Raw genomic sequence first — 16893 nt, 5'->3', positions numbered from 1 at the left:
TTTGTGCATAAAACTTAAGAAACTGCAGCTACAAGGTGGGTCTCTGGGATCTTTGACTGCTTCTTCTTTCTTCCTAATAATGCAGAGGACATTTCTATCATTACATGATAGGCCTGGGCTTTGGAGTCTGAAAGATTTGGGTTTGAATACATGCTCTTTCATTTGCTGTGGGACCAACGTCCCAGGGACACCCTGAGGATAAAATTAGATCATAAAGGGCTGAGAGCGACGCATGGCTTGTAGTCTGTCCTTCATCATGAAAACATGGCTTTCATCTTTTGTCTCCACTATATCCTGGAACGATGAGGCTTACTTTTGCTCTTCTTTACAAAGCTGACTGGCCTAAAGGGTGTGTCACCCATTACGTATCCCCAGAACTGTCCAGACCACCTCTGGCAGAGCTGCTAGAGGTGGTGCCGTCAGAAACAAGGACATGGGCAGACGCTTTGTAAGCCACCGTACCTGCCTCCCTGGCCAAAGAGGGACTGTCTGAAAAGTTTGTTGATGCTTAAAGAATTTTGAAAGGAACACCTAATGAAGTTGAGAAATTCATTTTTAACTGTGGCTTCTTGATACCTGCCCCAGTATCGCTGATGCTGGCCCTGTGCCACGGAGCCTGGATTAAATGAGCTGTCTGGGTCTTCACAATTCACGCCAGCTGAGTGTAGCTCTAACCAAGGGGCACAGTCTGAGTCTGGTCAGGAGTTTGCACAGCTGGGAGTCCCCCTAAGGAGAAAGCTTTCACTGTCTATTTTTCATCCCTCAAATTGTAATATTTGCCTTCACCTTGTCTAATGTTTAATCCATGTTTATCCAGCATTTTATTGATTAGTGGTCTGAGTGAAGTGACAGGCAGCAGGAGCCTTGAGACCATGCGCGGCACGATGGGGCTTCGGGGGCTGCTCTGTGTGTGCCTGGCGTCCCTGCTCACCCTGCAGGCCATGCCCGCTCAGGGTTCACCCGCACGCAGTCCCAAAGGCGGCAAGGTGTGTGAGTAAACCCCTGGGCCAGAAACAGGCAGCTGAACCTGGAAGGGGCTACAGAGACCAGGGCTCTCCCCACCCACCTCGACCTCCTCTGAATGGAGAGGACCTCCCAGCAGCATGGGGGAAGTGAGGCCAAGGCGTCGAGGACACAGGCTGTGTCCTACTCCCGTCCGTTAACAGATAGGCCCTGGTCCCCTGAGTGCTCGCACTCACACTTGTGCCAGTTTTGTTTTACAGAAGCGACCGGCTTTGGACACAGTGAGTGAGGATCTCAGCACAGGGGTCTGTGGTGGGCCTTTATTACAGTCTGTTTCCCCTGGGCTTCGAGATGTGCCCCTGGGCAGAGGGACTCCCGTCTCCTCCAAATAAGGGCTCGCCCACCCCCCTCATGCCCCACGGCATGGCCTCAGGCATAGAGAACAGCACCTGTGTCAGAGCTGGGTGCCGAGGTCTCCCGTGGCTGAGCCGCCATCTCAGCCACCTCCTGCACGTCCCACTTTAGGCTGTCGATGGCGTGGTCATCCAGAGTTTGAAAGTCAACTGCAAAGTCACCTCTCGCTTTTCCCACTGTGTCATCACCAGCCAAGTGGTCAACAACGCCGACGAAGCCAAGGAAGTGGTCTTTGATGTGGAAATCCCCAGGACGGCCTTCATCAGCGACTTTGCTATGTGCGTGCCCGCCTGGTTCACCAGGCCCAGCCCAAAACCATGGCTCTGAGTGGCCCAACAGTGCAGCCCATCCCCTCGTCCCCAAGGGCCACAGGCCAGCCCCAGCTCTGAAGGACTGAAAAGCCCTTTAGGTCTGCTCTGGGCTCCCATCTTAGACAGCAAACTAGAGCCTCTGACAGTGTGTCTTCAGCCTAGGGCCCAAGGAGCACAGGCTGGCACCCACAGTTTCCTGCTGGACTCTGTGGCTGTGGCTGCCCACCTCCTTGAGCAGCTCTGGGGGCAGTGGGAGGCCAGCAGGAGATGCCCTCTCACAAGTGCTCACCTGGACAGGGCCTCCTTAGTGCCTGGGCTGGGAGCACCTCCAATACGGAGGCCCTGTGTGGTTGGGGAGGGGCACCTCCCTGAGGGCATCTTCCTCCCTGTAGCACAGCAGGTGAAAATGCATTCCTCGGGGACATAAAGGACAAAGTGACTGCATGGAAGCAGTACCAGAAAGCGGCCATCTCAGGAGAGAACCCCGGCCTTGTCAGGTGAGCTCTGGGTGCTGCCCTGGTGCTGCCCTCCCCTGCCAGGATGCATGCCTTGGGTGGAGGGCAGCCCAGGCTGATGGGAAGGGAGCAAACTGCCCAGATCCACTGCTGGCACAGGTGCACTGGACGAGGCCTCTGGAGAAGTGGGGCTCTGACCCTGGCCAGCCAGCTAAGAGTGAGGGTCAAGGAAAGCTGGGAGCAGCACGAAAATAAGAGAAACTGACTCTGAGGGCCATGCTTTAGGTGACAAGGACCTCCATATCACTTACCATTTGTCTGTTTGTTGTTGCCACTGGTGGCACATCCAGGGCCTCAGGGAGAACGATGGAGCAGTTTGCCATCCAGGTCACCATTGGTCCCCGGAGCAAGGCCACATTCCGGCTGACCTACGAGGAAGTGCTGAGGCGAAAGCTTATGCAGTATGACATTGTCATCAAGGTCAAGCCCAAGCAGCTGGTGCAGCATTTTGAGGTAGATCGCTGGTGCGATCACGACCACGTGCAGGGGCAAGGTCTCAGGAGCTGGGCTCCTGCCTCTCCCTCTCTGCAGCTCTGAGCGCTGGTTCGGCACCCACCATGTGCAGCCCTGGGCCTGAGCACACAGGGAGGGGACTCACTCCTCAGGGTGGGCTCTGATGGCTGTTCGTGGGCAGGGAGCTCCCTGAACCCTCCAATCTCCTCCTTCTTCTGAGCCTTGGCTTGCTCATCTGTCAAATGGGGGTTTTGTGTGTCCCAGAACTGCCGCAAGGATCATGAGAGATATTGAATGTCCAGGGAGTCTGTAAACCAGTTAGTCCTGGGCAGCCTGAGGGGCTGTAACTGTTACTGGCACCTTAGTGGTGGCCGAGTTGAGGGGCTCAGGCATGCACACTTTCATTTGGCCAATATTTCTGGAGTGCCTACAACATGCCAGGCCCTGTGCTGAGAGCTGGGCGGGTGCTGCACACAGTAGGTGGTCAGGATATATGCTGGCTCTTGGCTGGGGCTTGATGAAGGCTCCCCAGTGGGAGCCTTGGTACTGGAACTGCTTCAATGCCACAGATCGACGTGGACATCTTTGAGCCTCGGGGGATCAGCAAGCTGGATGCCCAGGCCTCCTTCCTCCCCAAGGAACTGGCCGCCCAACTCATCAAGAAGTCCTTCTCAGGAAAAGAGGTGTGTGGGATGGCTGAGCTCTCAGAGACTTCTCAGCGTGACTGCAGACAAGGGCTGCAGGCCACCCTAGGCGAGAGAGAGAGAGGAACTTTGCACTCCTGATTCTCAGAGCCGCTTGGCAAAAGCCTGTGTGCTGAGGCTGGGGAGGGTGCCTACAACGGCTGCCTGGTCTGGGGTGAGTTGCTGGCTTGCTTAAGCCTCAGTTTCCTCTTTGCCTGTCTCATCCCAACAGGAAAGCATTCATGGAAATATAGGGCACATGTGCAAACCTCAGGATTCCAAGCCCCAGTGTTCTTGGAAACATGATGAAGTTTGGAAAGGCCTTTGGCCTACCCAGCCACTTGCCACTTGTCACTTCCCACCCGTCTGTGGGAATCCCAGAAGCCCCCTGCTTGCCCCTACCCCAGGTCCTGAGGAGTGTGGCATATGAGTGGGTGATACCCAACTAGTGCCCTGCTTCCTAACTTGCCCTCAACTGGAGCCAGGAGCAAACTGTTTATTCCCCACCCACCTTTGGTAGTGAGTCCATAACAATTCACTTAAAAGAAATGTTTCCTACAGTTTTGAAGGGGTTCCTTTGAAACAAACTATGATACCCCAGAGTGTTAGCAAACATGCTTGCTTTCAGCAGGGGACCAAGGGGGTGGTCTTTGTCTTCCTAATAATTTTCAAAAAAATTTTTAATGAGCATATTTTGCTTTTATAACAAACAAACAAAAAGTAAAAAGAAAAGCATCTTTAAAGAAAATGTGGAAAGTACAAAAGTGTAGAAATGTATCGAGTACAAACCACCACCAATTTCCCGGAACACCAGCACCAAGTCCAAACAGACCGCAGCTCCCACTCTGGGAGCTCTTCCTTCTCTTTGTCTATCCAGGCAGGTTTCATTTTCCAGCACAGTGTTGCTTTTTTCACTAGATAGTGTGAGTTGACCAGTGCCTCTCATGCTGCTATTATTTTGTTTTTATTGTGTATCCAAAGTGACGATACTTATAGAAAATCCCAATGATTCAGAAGCATGTGAGCAAAGAAACAGGTCTTCTCTCCTACCACCCACAGGTGTGTATTCTCAGCAGCAGGGCGAGGGGCCCACTAGACTCATTCCTATGCCTGTGCACCACACACACACTCACACACACACACCCCTTACGTTGTCGTTGCAAACCAGTGATGCCTCACACCTTCAATGGTTCCAGGGTCATGTGCTTTTCCGTCCCACGGTGGGCCAGCAGCAATCCTGCCCCACATGCTCTACGACCTTGCTGAATGGGGACTTCAAGGTGACCTACGATGTCAATCGGGACAAGGCCTGTGACCTCCTGGTGAGCTGGAAGCTTCTTGCCCAAGACTCAGAGGGTGGGCAGGGTGCTTGAGAGAGAGGCCTCACTTGTCCCTTTGTGTTTCAGGTCGCTGGTAACCACTTTGCTCTCTTCTTTGCTCCCCAAAACCTGACAAAACTGAACAAGAATGTGGTTTTTGTGATTGACATCAGCTTCTCCATGGAAGGCCAGAAAGTGAAGCAGGTAAACTGTGGCTCTAACCAGCTGGCCAGCAGGAGCTTCTTTAGCCCCATCACCCATCCCACCCTGGTTTTGCCTCCAGAGTCTGGGTTTGGGACTTCTGCTCCTGGTCAGAGGCAGGGTAATTTAACAGGATATCCCAGTGGTCAGGGGCTCTGGAATCAGCCACTTTCTCACTGTGCAACCGTGGGCAAGTGCATTCACTTCTCCTCAATGGCAAAAATGGGAGTAAAATGCAGTGCCCATACGGTTGTGGGGTTTACCAGTGGGGGATGCTTGGAAGATGAGACCTGTACCCTAGGCGTGCAGGGATGATTACAGTGCTCCCAGGAGATGGCTTGCAGCAGGGCACAGCCCACTCCCACCGCGCTCTGGGTGTCCTGTCCATAGCGCAGGGAAAGCATGGCTGGACAATCAGAGTTTTAGAAACTCAGCCGCCTGGGGTCCTCTGTCTTAATCCTGACCCCCTTGAACTCCTGGTCATTTCCCCTCCCCATACTGGGTCCCTTTGCCTTCTCCATCCCCCTCAAGACATCCCAGAGCTCAGTAGGATGCTCCTCTCCTGGCACCACCTGGCTGTCCTGTCCATCCCCTTCTGCTTGCCCACCATGTACTTCTACCCTGTGGATCTCTGAACTGGGTATCTGGAGATGACAGAAGGCACTATGCTGGGGCCCTGCCCCTCCACTGACTGTCCTGTCCTTACAGACCAAGGAGGCGCTCCTTAAAATCCTGGGGGACTTGCGGCCAGGGGACTACTTCGACCTGGTCCTCTTTGGGTCTGCAGTGCAGTCCTGGAGGGGCTCGCTGGTGCAGGCATCTGCCGCCAATCTGGACGCAGCTCGGAACTTTGTGCAGCAGTTCTCTCTGGCCGGGTGTAAGGGCAGGGGTCTGGGGCCACCTCGATGTCACCTCTGTCCCCTCAGATTCAGGGCATACACTGATCTGCTTTCTCTTTTTTGCAGATACAAACCTGAATGGAGGTTTGCTCCAGGGAATTGAGATTTTGAACAAAGCTCAGGGAAGCCTCCCAGAGCTCAGCAACCATGCCTCTATTCTCATCATGCTGACAGATGGCGAGCCCACAGAGGGTAAACGCCCCGAGGGCTCCCTTCATTACCAAAGGCATTCAAGCTGAACTTGGAAATACAGCCAATGGGGATGCTGTCAGGGGGCAGAAAGGCTAAGGGCAAAGCCAAGCACTGGTTTAAAAGCAGAGTTCAGACCACAGAGTCTGAAGGAGCTCCAAGGTGTTCTGTCCTGAATTGGGAAGGTGGGGAAGTTTCTGCATGACACGGGGTTGCACAGGGCCCAGGAGGATGGGCAGGACCCTAGGCTGAGTTTAATGAACTATGGATTCAGCACTGACTGAGTGCCAAGCACAGGACTAGGGACCAAGGAGAGACACTAAGAGAACAAGACACATCTTTGCCCTTAAGGAGCCCAGGGTTCACTGGGGGAGGCAGCCCCAGGAGCAGATGCTCTGTCAAGGGCCCTGAAGGGTGCCAGAAGGCCGAGGGAGCACAGACAAGGGGCACCTGGCCCAGGCAGGGTCTCAGAAGGCGTCTTGGAAGAGGTGACCCCTGAGCTCAATCTGGAAGGAGGGGAGGAGAAGCAGGAAGGGAAGGGGCAGAAGGGGCAGCTTGAGCAAAACAAGGTTTGTGCACTGGCAGGGCCTGCCTGGGAAGCGTAGGCATATGCAGAGTAGGTGAAACAGGGTGGAAGGGTCAGCAGGACCTCACAGGCCATGCGAGGAGCCGTGAGTTTACAGCAGAATCAGATCTGCTCATGGTGGATCCATGTAGATGGGCAAAGTCTTCGAGGAGCTCTGTGAGTAGCTGTTGCAGTCACCCAGGTGAGCCAGCAAGAGGCGTTGCCTCAAGATGCCAGTGGGGACTGGAGATGGTCTGAGATGGGAGTCTTGGCCCCCAGGGAGGGTGCCCCAAAGTTCCCTCGTGCCCCACACACCTGTGAGCCAGCATCCCGTCCCTACCTGGCTGTGTGGCTGCAGGGGTGACGGATCATACCCAAATCCTCAAGAACGTCCGAGATGCCATCGGGGGCAAGTTCCCACTCTACAACTTGGGCTTCGGCCATGATGTGGACTTGAAATTCCTGGAGGTCATGTCCCTGGAGAACAACGGACGTGTCCAGAGAATCTACGAGGACCACGATGCCACCCAGCAGCTGCAGGTCTCCTCCTCCCCCTGCTCCCAAAGTCATGCCATGGGGAGCATGGCCTTGGCAGCCACGTACCCATCAGCCCAGAGCAGATAAAGCTCTGGTGTGGGGTTCGAATTAGCTGTGTGACCGCAAACCAGTTACTTAAGTCCTGAGCCTTCAATTCCTTCTATAAAGTAGGGATCCCGACACCCCACTTTGTGAGTGGGTTTCCTGTTGGATGCCTAGGACGACCCACCAGCTCTGAGGCTGCACCCCCCTTCCCCACAGGGCTTCTACGAGCAGGTAGCCAACCCTCTGCTGACGGATGTGGAGTTGCTGTACCCCAGGGATGCCGTCTCGGCCCTGACCCAGCACCACCATAAACAGTACTACGAAGGCTCGGAGATCATAGTGGCCGGGCGCATCGCTGACCACAAGCGGAGCAGCTTCAAGGCGGATGTGCAAGCCTATGGGGTAAACAGAGGGCTGCGGAGGGTGGAGAGGCACCCAGAGACTCCAAACCTACACTGCTCCCCACCCCTATGCCCCCAGCAGCCTCTCTTTCCCCAGAGCGGTGCCTCACCCCAGCAGGCCACACACACCCCAGGGCTGAGCATTCTTCCAATGAAGGCATCCAGAGGGCAGGCTAGAGTGGGGCCAACATGGCCTTGATTAGCTGTAGTCCCTTGTATCCAACTGGTCCACCTGTTATTCCTCACATCATTCCTCCCAAAGCGTGAGAGTGTGAGAGGCCAGCCTCTTTCTTCTCAAGTGACCACTATTTCCTGAGCACCGACTGCACATGCAGCTTTGCACCACGGTGCAGTGCCTGTGTGTATGTGCACGCTGCGGTGTGTGTGTGGGGGTGTCACAGAGACCTGGACTCTAGCCGTGCAGTGTAGTTGAGGGTTCAGGACTCGGGCTTAGAGTGAGGAAAGCTGAGCTAGACCCTGGCTGCAGCTGGGTGACGTTGATCAAAGGGGTCCAGTTCTCTAGGCCTTTCTGTACCGTGGGGGTAACAATGTACTAGAGAGTTGAGTGGAGTAAACGAAATAATCCACATGATAGGCTTATACAGTGCCTGGTACATGGGATGCCCTTGGGAAGAGGTGCCCCCGTTACTGTAGCTGGGGAGAGAAGGCGCATTTGTGAGCTGTGGCAAGCTGAATGGTGCACGGGGCCGCGGTGGGCATCCGGAGGAGTGGGGCGTGGTGGAAACAGCTACATGGTGGATCGGCTGGGTGCCTGCTGGCATCCCCCAGAGAGAGTAACTCCGTGAGGGCAGGGCCTGATCCTCCATCCCTGGGATCCCCAGGGCCTGGCCCAACTTGGCTAACAGAGGGTGCTTAGCAACTTTTGTGGAAGGAACGGATGGAAGAGGACGAGGAGAGCAGGCTCAGGAAAGGCAGGGGATAGCATGCTCAGAACGGAGCTGCAGAGACCAGACAACATCAGGCTCCCCCAGAACCCCTCATGGCGCACAACCTCTCTCTCCCTCGCCTCCCTCAGGAGGGCCAAGAATTCAAGACGACCTGCCTGGTGGACGAGGAAGAGATGAAGAAACTGCTCCGAGAGCGGGGCCACATGCTGGAGAACCACGTCGAACGCCTGTGGGCCTACCTCACCATCCAGGAGCTGCTGGCCAAGCAGTACCAGCCCTGCGGCTGCCTGGGGGGTGGAGGGGCATGACCACCCCAGAGCACGCCCCCGGCCTTGGGCCTTTGGACTACAGAGGGGCGGTTCTAGGCCTTGGAGGTTGCAAGCAGGTCAGATTTACTGGCCTCTGACTTTGCTCGCTGAGTTAATATCAACCAGGCAGTCAGCAGTGTGGTCAGGGCCCGCTGGGGGCACAGGGCAGCCCCTTTTGCCCCCACTGAGCTGCTGCGGGGGAGGCTTCCCTTTACTGCGGGGCTGCTGTGTCCAGACACACTCATTTAATCCTCACAACGTGCCGAGCAAACCGAGGTTCAGAGAGGTTAGACCACTTGCCAGGATCTCACAGCTATTGAATTCTCCGTGTATTTCTGAGGCACGTCCCCCAGCCCCGCCAGACCTCCAGGTTTTCTCTGAAGGAGGCCTTTAAATCATGAGGTCCTTGAAGACAGCCCCTGGGCGGGGGCACTGCAGGGGGCCTTGTAAACATTTGCTGAAAGAGCGAACAAAGGAAGGAAAGGACGAGGGAGTGCAAGTCCATTGTCATCCAAGCTGCGGGCTTAGAGCCGGTGTCTGTCTGGCAGGATGAAGTTGGAGGGGGCGGAGAAGGCCAACGTGTCAGCCAAGGCCCTGAAGATGTCGCTGGCCTATCAGTTTGTGACCCCGCTGACCTCCATGACCATCAGGGGCATGGCGGACCAAGACGGCCTGGAGCCCCTCATTGACAAGGCCCTGGAGGGTATGGGCTGGCAGAGGGGAGGCTGTGGGCATGGGGAGGCTTCTGAGAGCCAAAAATCTCCTGGGCGTTAATTCTCTTTCCTTTCTCTCCTTTCCAGATTCTCTGCCCTTGGGTGAGTTTTTAAATCACGCTGATTTCCGCAAGGGGCTCCGGGTGGCTGGGCAAGTGGCATGTGCTCCAGCCGCCAGGCACACAGCCCCGCTCCCCCTGCTCTGCTCCACCCTTTCTTGGTCTCTTCCTTCCCCAAGATGCCCTTCCCTACTTTGCTGCAAACTAGTTGCTGCCTCCTGTGTGCTCGGGGAGCTCTCGCTCAGCCTGAACCCCTCCACTCCCCGGACTCCTTAGGGGCCCTACGTGTGAGCATCCATCTACCAGGAGGGCTGGGACCCCCAGGAAGAGGGCTGGGACCCCCAGGAAGAGGGCTGGGACCCCCAGGAGGAGGGCGGGCCCAGGCCTGATTGGCCTCCGGGCCCAGCTGCACTTGGGGAATGAGGCGCGTGCCTTTCGTGTGGAGTGGGGAGAGTGACGCTGTCCTCTACTGTTGTCCTCTACAGAGATGGTGGGACCCAGAAAGAGTAAGTGGCAGCCATCCTGATGACGCAGGTCTCTACCCTCTACTCCACACATGGCCACCTCTCAGGCTGTGCGTTCAGTCCTGAGCAAAGCCTGGGTCATCACCTATCTGCCTGATGAGGAAATGATAGCCTAAGGTTTTCTTCCTCTGCTCTGGCGTTCCTCGCTGCCTCTCACTGGGAACCGTCAGAACGCTCCCCCTGACCTGGCCTGGCCTCCCCACCCCTTTGCCACCAGCACCTCCCAGTTCCCAGGAAAGGAGACCGAGAGGGGGCCACGCCACTGTGCTGGGCCAAATTTCCATTCCCACATCTCGAGAGGCGTCAAAGGCTCTGTGTCCACTCCGGCCCCTGTGGCCTCAGGCCAGCCCGCCTGGGTGGGAGGGGCCTCAGAAAAGGAGGCAGCAGCTCCAGGGAAGGCGCAGCTGCTTCCCTTCTAAGCGCTGTTTACTTTTGCCCGTCAGCCTTCGTGCTGCTGGCCTCGCAGCCTTCTCCGACGCGCCCTGGCTCCGAGGTCCAGCAGTTGCCAAACCAAGTGACTGGCGGTGAGTCCTTGGGAGGGTCTGAGGGACACACCTGCCTGACTGAACCTGCCAGCCGGCCCCATGTGCCTAATACTCAATCTAATAGACTCCATGCTGTGCCCCCAGTGGACACTGACCCCCACTTCCTCATCCACGTGCCCCAGAAAGAGGACACTCTGTGCTTCAATATCAACGAGGAGCCCGGTGTGGTCCTGAGCCTGGTGCAGGACCCTGACACAGGTACGGGTGACATTACGCCCTCTGCCAGAGAGGGTGGGGCCTGGGCTCCTCTGTCCTCAACGTTCAGCCGTGAACAGGAAGGACAGTGGCTGTGGCCTCCACTCCCCTCACCCTGTGTACCCGCCACCTGGCTGGGCTCAGCCGGCCTCCTTCATGCCCCATCCGCCTGCCTGGGCCCTATACAGGGCCTGCTTCATGGGCATGTGACCTGTGCAGGTGCACAGGACCCTGCCCTTGGAAGGACTCCATGCTTGATTGAATGTTCTGCTGTTGCATCTTGAAATTCTTAACAAGTTTTGAATGAGGGGCCCCTCGTTTTCATTTTGTACTGAATCCTATAAATGATGCAGTGGCCCTGCCACACCCCCCTCCCCCATCCCCCGCATGGCTGCAGGGGTCTTGGAGCCCACCTCCCCAGCAGGGCTCAGGTGATGGGAACAACACCCTCTCCATCTATCGGCCACTTCTCCCACCCTCCCAGTCCAGTCAGGCCATCTGCTAATATTTGTTGAGCACATCCTAAGGTCTGGGGACACAGTGGGAACCGAAACAAAGTCCTTGCTCTCGTGGAGTTTAGGGAAGGGAGATAAACAGGTGAACAAATTCTTAGCTGACAATTTCCGAGCATGAGACGTGCTGTGCTGGGATAGTGAAGACGGGGAGGGGGCTTTTCGCTGCTCAGTTCAGAGGGGGCTTCTGTGGAGAGGCCCACCTGCAGCACCTACTGTGACCTGCCCTGTGTCAGGGCCTGGGTCCACAGAGAAGGAGCAGGCCCAAGGCCTGTCCTCGGGGAGGTGACACCTCCTTCAGGGCCCAGAACCGAGGGCTAAGTCTCAGAGAGTTAGTGTGGCGGGAGGGAAGGGAGGCGGTGCTGCGAGCGGCCTGCACCTGTCCTGAAGGCCCCTCCCCTTGGGTGGTGAGGCCCTCAGAGCCCAAAGAGGGTGGGCATTGGGGGCGGCAGGAGCAAGGACCGGCTGGTGGGGTTCTAGGGAGAGCTGGGCCGCCCTGACCCGGATGGCCCCTCACCCCACTGCAGGCTTCTCAGTGAATGGCCAGCTCATCGGCAACGAGGCCAGTGGCCCTGGGAAGCACGAGGGCACGTACTTCGGGCGGCTGGGGATCGCAAACCCCGCAACAGGCTTCCAGCTGGAAGTGACTCCACAGAACATTACGCTGAACCCTGGCTCTGGCGGACCCATATTCTCCTGGAGGGACCAGGCCTCACTGCAGCAGAATAAGTAACCGGGCTGGGGCTGGGGCCGGGGCCTGGGAGGGGAGGCGGGGGTGGGTGTGGTGAAGACCAAGGCACGAAGCCCCAGAGCCAGCTCTGCTGCCCGAGCCTGCTGGGCCCTCATTCCCCGAGCTGTGTCAGTGTGTGACGACCATGTGGCCTCCGCGTAGGCTGTGCAGACATGTCAGGCCCCGTGGACCATTCCCCACCCCTGACTCCCAATTTCCCTGGATTGCTGGACACGTGCTCCGGGCTCAGCTGCCTGGATGCCTGTGCTCCCGTGGCACCCTCACCCTGCAGTCCACCCCTGTCTCCACCAAACCAAGCCAACTCTTCCTCCCAGGCCCAGCGCATTGGCCACCTCTTCCCTGAAGCCATCCTAGTCCCTTCCTCTGCTGAACTCCAGCGTTCTCTACGTTTCTCTTTCAGCCCCTGTCTTAGTATGCCTTGTTTAGTGTTTGTTCCTTCCTTCACTCATTCATTCGTTCAATAAACTGCTGAGCACCAGAGCCCAATGCTGGGCAGCAGAGCTATAGGAAGAGGTGGGCAGAGTCCGGTATGGAGGACACAGATGATAAGTGGGAGTCAAAGAACACAGACTCATAACAGACAGGCTGGAGTCCAAGTCCTGGCTCTGCCACTCGCCAGCTGTGTGACCTTGAGCAAGTTTTTTAACCTCTCTGAGCCTCAGTCCTCACAGGATCAGAGTGGGAACTGAATGACGCAGTTTGCGTGGAGGGCTTAGCACAGAGCCTAGCACATTGTAAGGGCCCCATACACAATAGCAACAAGTGGGAAGGAGCATGGAGCAGGTAACCGTCAACCCCCTGCGGGGAGAGGGGTTCATAAGAGCTGGGTCTCAAGGACAAGAGCAGCTGAATGGAGGGGGTGCAGCGCAGCCGCACCTGCCCTCATGGCACCTGGCCCCACAGGGTGGTGGTGACCATCAACAGGAAGAGGAACCTGGTGGTGTCCGTGGAGGATGGGGGCACTTTCGAGGTCGTCCTGCACCGGGTATGGAAGGGGAGTGCCATCTGCCAGGACTTCCTGGGCTTCTACGTGCTGGATAGTCACCGGATGTCGGCACGGACACACGGGCTGCTGGGTACGGCTGGCTAGGCGGGCAGAGCTGTGGGGTGGGGTGTTGAAACCAGAGGACTTACCCTGGGTGAGCTTTGCAGCGGGTCACCAGGATAGGCCCACCTCCAACGTGGCCTACAAGGCTCAGAGTTCCAAAGAGGGTCCCGGTGAAGGCTTGTCCCACAAAAAGGCTGCAATCAAACACAATGAATTTAAAGGTTAAGTGAGCCTGGGAGCGAGTAAGGAGAGGTCCGATTAGCAAATGGAAAGGTCCAGTGGACACCCAGAGACCTCCTGAGTGGGATGGGTCATCGGCCACACTGCTTCTCCTTGTGGCCTTCCTGCAGACCCTGTTTTCTACCCCTCAACCCTCTCTCCCCAGCCAGATTCCTTTGGAATTGGTCCAAAAAGACAGGAGGTACAACCACCAGGCAATATATCTGCTTCCTTATAGCAAGCAAACTAAAGGTGGCTTTTGATGCCAACATTTATAGAAACAGTCAAGCCCTTGAAAAACAATTGTTTAGGCAACTCTCTAAGCCTCCAGTGAGCACCTACTGAGTACAAGGCAGCAAGGCCCCCGATGGTAACTGCTGTCTCCCATATGCCTTTCCAGGACAATTCTTCCACCCCTTTGATTATAAAGTGTTCGACCTCCACCCAGGCTCTGACCCTACAAAGACAGACGCCACAATGGTGGTGAAGAAACGCCGGCTGACGGTCACCAGGTGGGTGGGCTGCTCTCCCAGCATCTCTGCCCTTGGCCTTCCCCATCGTTGCGCCAGGCCTTCCTCCAGGTGTCACAGGGTTGAGGTGGGCTTCCTGGGGCGGTGCAGCCCTGCCAGCTCCAAAAGGTGACCCCAGCTGGCTTGTGTCTCCTCAGGGGCTTGCAAAAAGACTACAGCAAAGACCCCCGGCATGGGGCTGAGGTGACCTGCTGGTTCATCCACAACAACGGGGATGGGCTGATCGACGGTGTTCACACTGACTATATCGTCCCCGACATCTTCTGAGCCCCCAGCCAGCACACCAATCCTCCCTTGGGACTATGGCAGAGGAGGAGCCTGACCCACTGCCCAGGCCACACCTCCCTGTCCAAGCTGGTCTCCTATGTCGAAGCACTCATGACTTCCATTAAAGAGAGGCTATGTTCAGCCCAGGCTGGCTGCTTTGCGGGAGGGGGGTGTGGCAGGGAGGCAACCCAAGATGTTGCTTCTCAGAAGGGCTCAGGAGTCACAGCAGACCAGGAGGCTGGGCCGGAGCCGGCACCAACTCTGCCCCCACCCCACCCTGTTCTCTGCAGCTGCCTGGCCCCGTGCCCTCTGAGTGTCCTGGGTGTCCCATGCACACAGCCTCCCCTACAGGTCCAGAGACCAAAGGATACTCTGGCGGCACGTATAGGAACAACCCGTAACAGCTGCAGCTGCCCCAGTGCTTCCTGTAGCCAGGAACTGTTCTAAGTGCCTTTGTTGAATTAATTAAATGTATACTCTCAACAGCCCTGGGGGATACTTTCATCATGACTACTTTCAGCTGAGGTTAGGTAATTTGTCCAAAATCACTCAGCTTTTAAGTGGCGGAGCTGGGATTTGAACCCCTGCTATCTGGAGTCAGCATCTATGTGCTTAACCACCCCATGTAAATATTCCCATCAGGCTGGGTGGCTGATGGCCAAAGCCTGCTGGGATTTGGTTCTGGATATCCCAAAGTATCACTTAACACGAACATGTGAAAGAAATACATGAAATATATATGGACTTGGGGTCCTGAAGAAGTCCTGCCAGGAGCTGAGGGTCACCTATTGGGGTCAGGGCCTCAGGAGGCAGTTCCCAGGCCTCCATCCTCCACTGATTTCCCAGCTGGGGATTTGGAACCTCTGAGGGCAGGCATATTTCCCCAAAGCAGAGACGGCCACTGCCCAGAAGCTGTGATTTCAGGGGCCAGGAATAGCAGTCCACTGACTCCTCACACTGATGCCTGATACCCCTTCAGAATGCCTTCCCTGGGCCTTGTCTAGGGGCCCAGTTAAAATGTGACGTTACAGGGTGTGTGGAGATGAACTTGTACTTTGGGGCGCCACTGGCCCTTTCGGCGAAGGTTGATGGGCCTCCACCTACTCCTTTCCAAAGGGTTTCTGCTTTTTCTGGCTTCTGTCCAGTTCCCATTCCAGATGAGGCCCATGGGGGCTCAGATCAACAACACAAATGCTGAGGTCCAGAGCTGCCCCAAGTCCAGGGACACAGAGCCCTGAGGGGCAGCCAGTGGAATTTCAGAGCCCAGCCCACCGTCTGACGTATCCTGGGCTTCTCAAGGGAGAGCCACGGGCTGCCAGCTGGCTGGTCACCCTCAGCAAAGTCTGCCCAACTGGAGCCTCCTTTTCCCATCCTCTAGAGTGGAAATGGGGTGGACCTGAAGATTTCCTAGATTCCTTTAATTTGAAATTCTGTATGATGACTCTGGGTCCCTCCAAGTCCCCAGCTGTCCCTCAGGGGCCTCTTGAGCAACCTCAGAATTTCGTACTTTGAGTTGTCCCTCCCACAAAACTCCAAGTATTGGGGGATGAGGCGGTAGCCTGGAGGAGAGGGGCTGGGGAAAGCTCCTCAGGCGGCTGCAGGGCCGTGAGCAGGAGCCACTGGGCAATGCTGGCAGGACAATAGTTCTGCCACCCCGGCCACAGCTCCAAGAGCCCAGTGGTCAGCGACTATAGACGCTGAAGATGACCTCATGAACTAGACGTCCTGGGAGCTAGACTGCAGGGCCCTTCTCTCTGCTCCCTGGTGTCAGCCCTGAACTCGGTGCCCGCCAGCAGTGTGGGTCAGGGTTCGGGAGGCCTGAGGAGAGCAGGGACCCCCAGCCGGGCCTCAGCAGCTCCCTTTGTTGATCCACTATTGTTCTGCTGACTTTGCAGCTCTCTGTCATTACTTCTGTGGCTCCTGCGACTTCAGTCACTAGTCCACTCCTTCCTCGTGGCTTCTGCTGCCTCAGAGCTTCTGCTTTCTGTCTTCTCACTCTGTTTCTCTGCCCTCAGCAGTCAACTCTCTCTGTACATCTCACAGTCAAGTACACTCTTGGCTTTCAGTCAAGACCACGGTACGATCCATAAATTAGCTGTCCTGTGCTCAGGCATCCTCATCAACACTGTTCACTAGGGCCGAGTAGGAGGGTCACTGGGTCACTTTGCTCAGAAGAACATGGGTATGGCCGGCACATGGTAGCCACTCTGGAAGGTCTAGGGGCTGGCAGGGCCCTGGGATGGCCCAGAAGGACCCAGCCCCCACTAGGAGGGGATAAGACCCTGCCTCTGAGGCTCCCATTGTCCCGGATAGCAGAACTCCAGGCTCACTGGAGACTTTCAGGAGAACGACTCTCCAAGAGGCCGAGGGCAGCTGAGTTCCTGGCCAGACTGGGAACACAGGGATGAATGTGACACATGGCCTGGCCCTCCAGGTGCTCAGAGTCTAGAGAGAGTGATCAGATCCAAACCTGAGAACCTCAACCAAAGGTAACGACAGAATGTAGGCCCTTCGGGAGCTTGGAGCCTGCAGCAGGGCTGTCTGTGGTCAGCTAGGGGACAAAAGAGGAAGACTTCTGAAGGAGGGACACAGGCTGGCAGAGATAAGAGATGTGATGTGCAGAGAAGGGGGAGGTACGCCAGTGGGAAGAGAGTTAAGTTCAGAAAGCAAGTTGGAGCTGGACCACAGGACTTGGGAGTTGTCCTTTTCAAGGGGTCGCGGGAGACAGAGAGTAATGAGCGAGGGGTCAGCCATGGAGATCTGAGCCTTAGAGGGATGGGTCTGGTTTGGTGCCCTGGCCGCCTCAAGAAGAGGGGGTG

The 16893-nt window shown here is 56.4% G+C and overlaps 1 protein-coding gene across 4 annotated transcripts; it reads left to right on the top strand.

Moving 5' to 3' along the window:
* Window positions 1–825: 825 nt before the first annotated feature.
* ITIH1 (inter-alpha-trypsin inhibitor heavy chain 1) lies at window positions 826–14215 on the top strand. 4 transcript variants are annotated; one of them, XM_082849019.1, is made up of 22 exons: window positions 826–986; window positions 1224–1244; window positions 1489–1655; window positions 2081–2185; window positions 2494–2656; window positions 3226–3339; window positions 4536–4661; window positions 4746–4862; window positions 5568–5736; window positions 5825–5950; window positions 6871–7052; window positions 7311–7496; window positions 8532–8671; window positions 9260–9414; window positions 9512–9526; window positions 9969–9989; window positions 10451–10531; window positions 10637–10750; window positions 11787–11988; window positions 12914–13086; window positions 13678–13789; window positions 13945–14215. In XM_082849019.1, the coding sequence occupies exons 1-22, from the start codon at window positions 873–875 to the stop codon at window positions 14072–14074; spliced, it is 2733 nt and encodes a 910-aa protein (XP_082705145.1). In that variant the 5' UTR covers window positions 826–872; the 3' UTR covers window positions 14075–14215. The 4 variants fall into 4 exon arrangements, with proteins under 4 accessions (XP_082705145.1, XP_082705144.1, XP_082705143.1 ...); XM_082849018.1 differs by having other exon boundaries at window positions 1224–1268; window positions 8532–8668; XM_082849017.1 differs by having other exon boundaries at window positions 1224–1268.
* Window positions 14216–16893: the final 2678 nt, after the last annotated feature.

The sequence above is a fragment of the Leucopleurus acutus genome (assembly GCF_964270905.1).
Source record: "Leucopleurus acutus genome assembly, chromosome: 10".
Lineage (NCBI taxonomy): Eukaryota > Metazoa > Chordata > Mammalia > Artiodactyla > Delphinidae > Leucopleurus > Leucopleurus acutus.
Note: the sequence above shows the minus strand (reverse complement) of the source record. Positions and strands in the feature narration are given on the sequence as shown.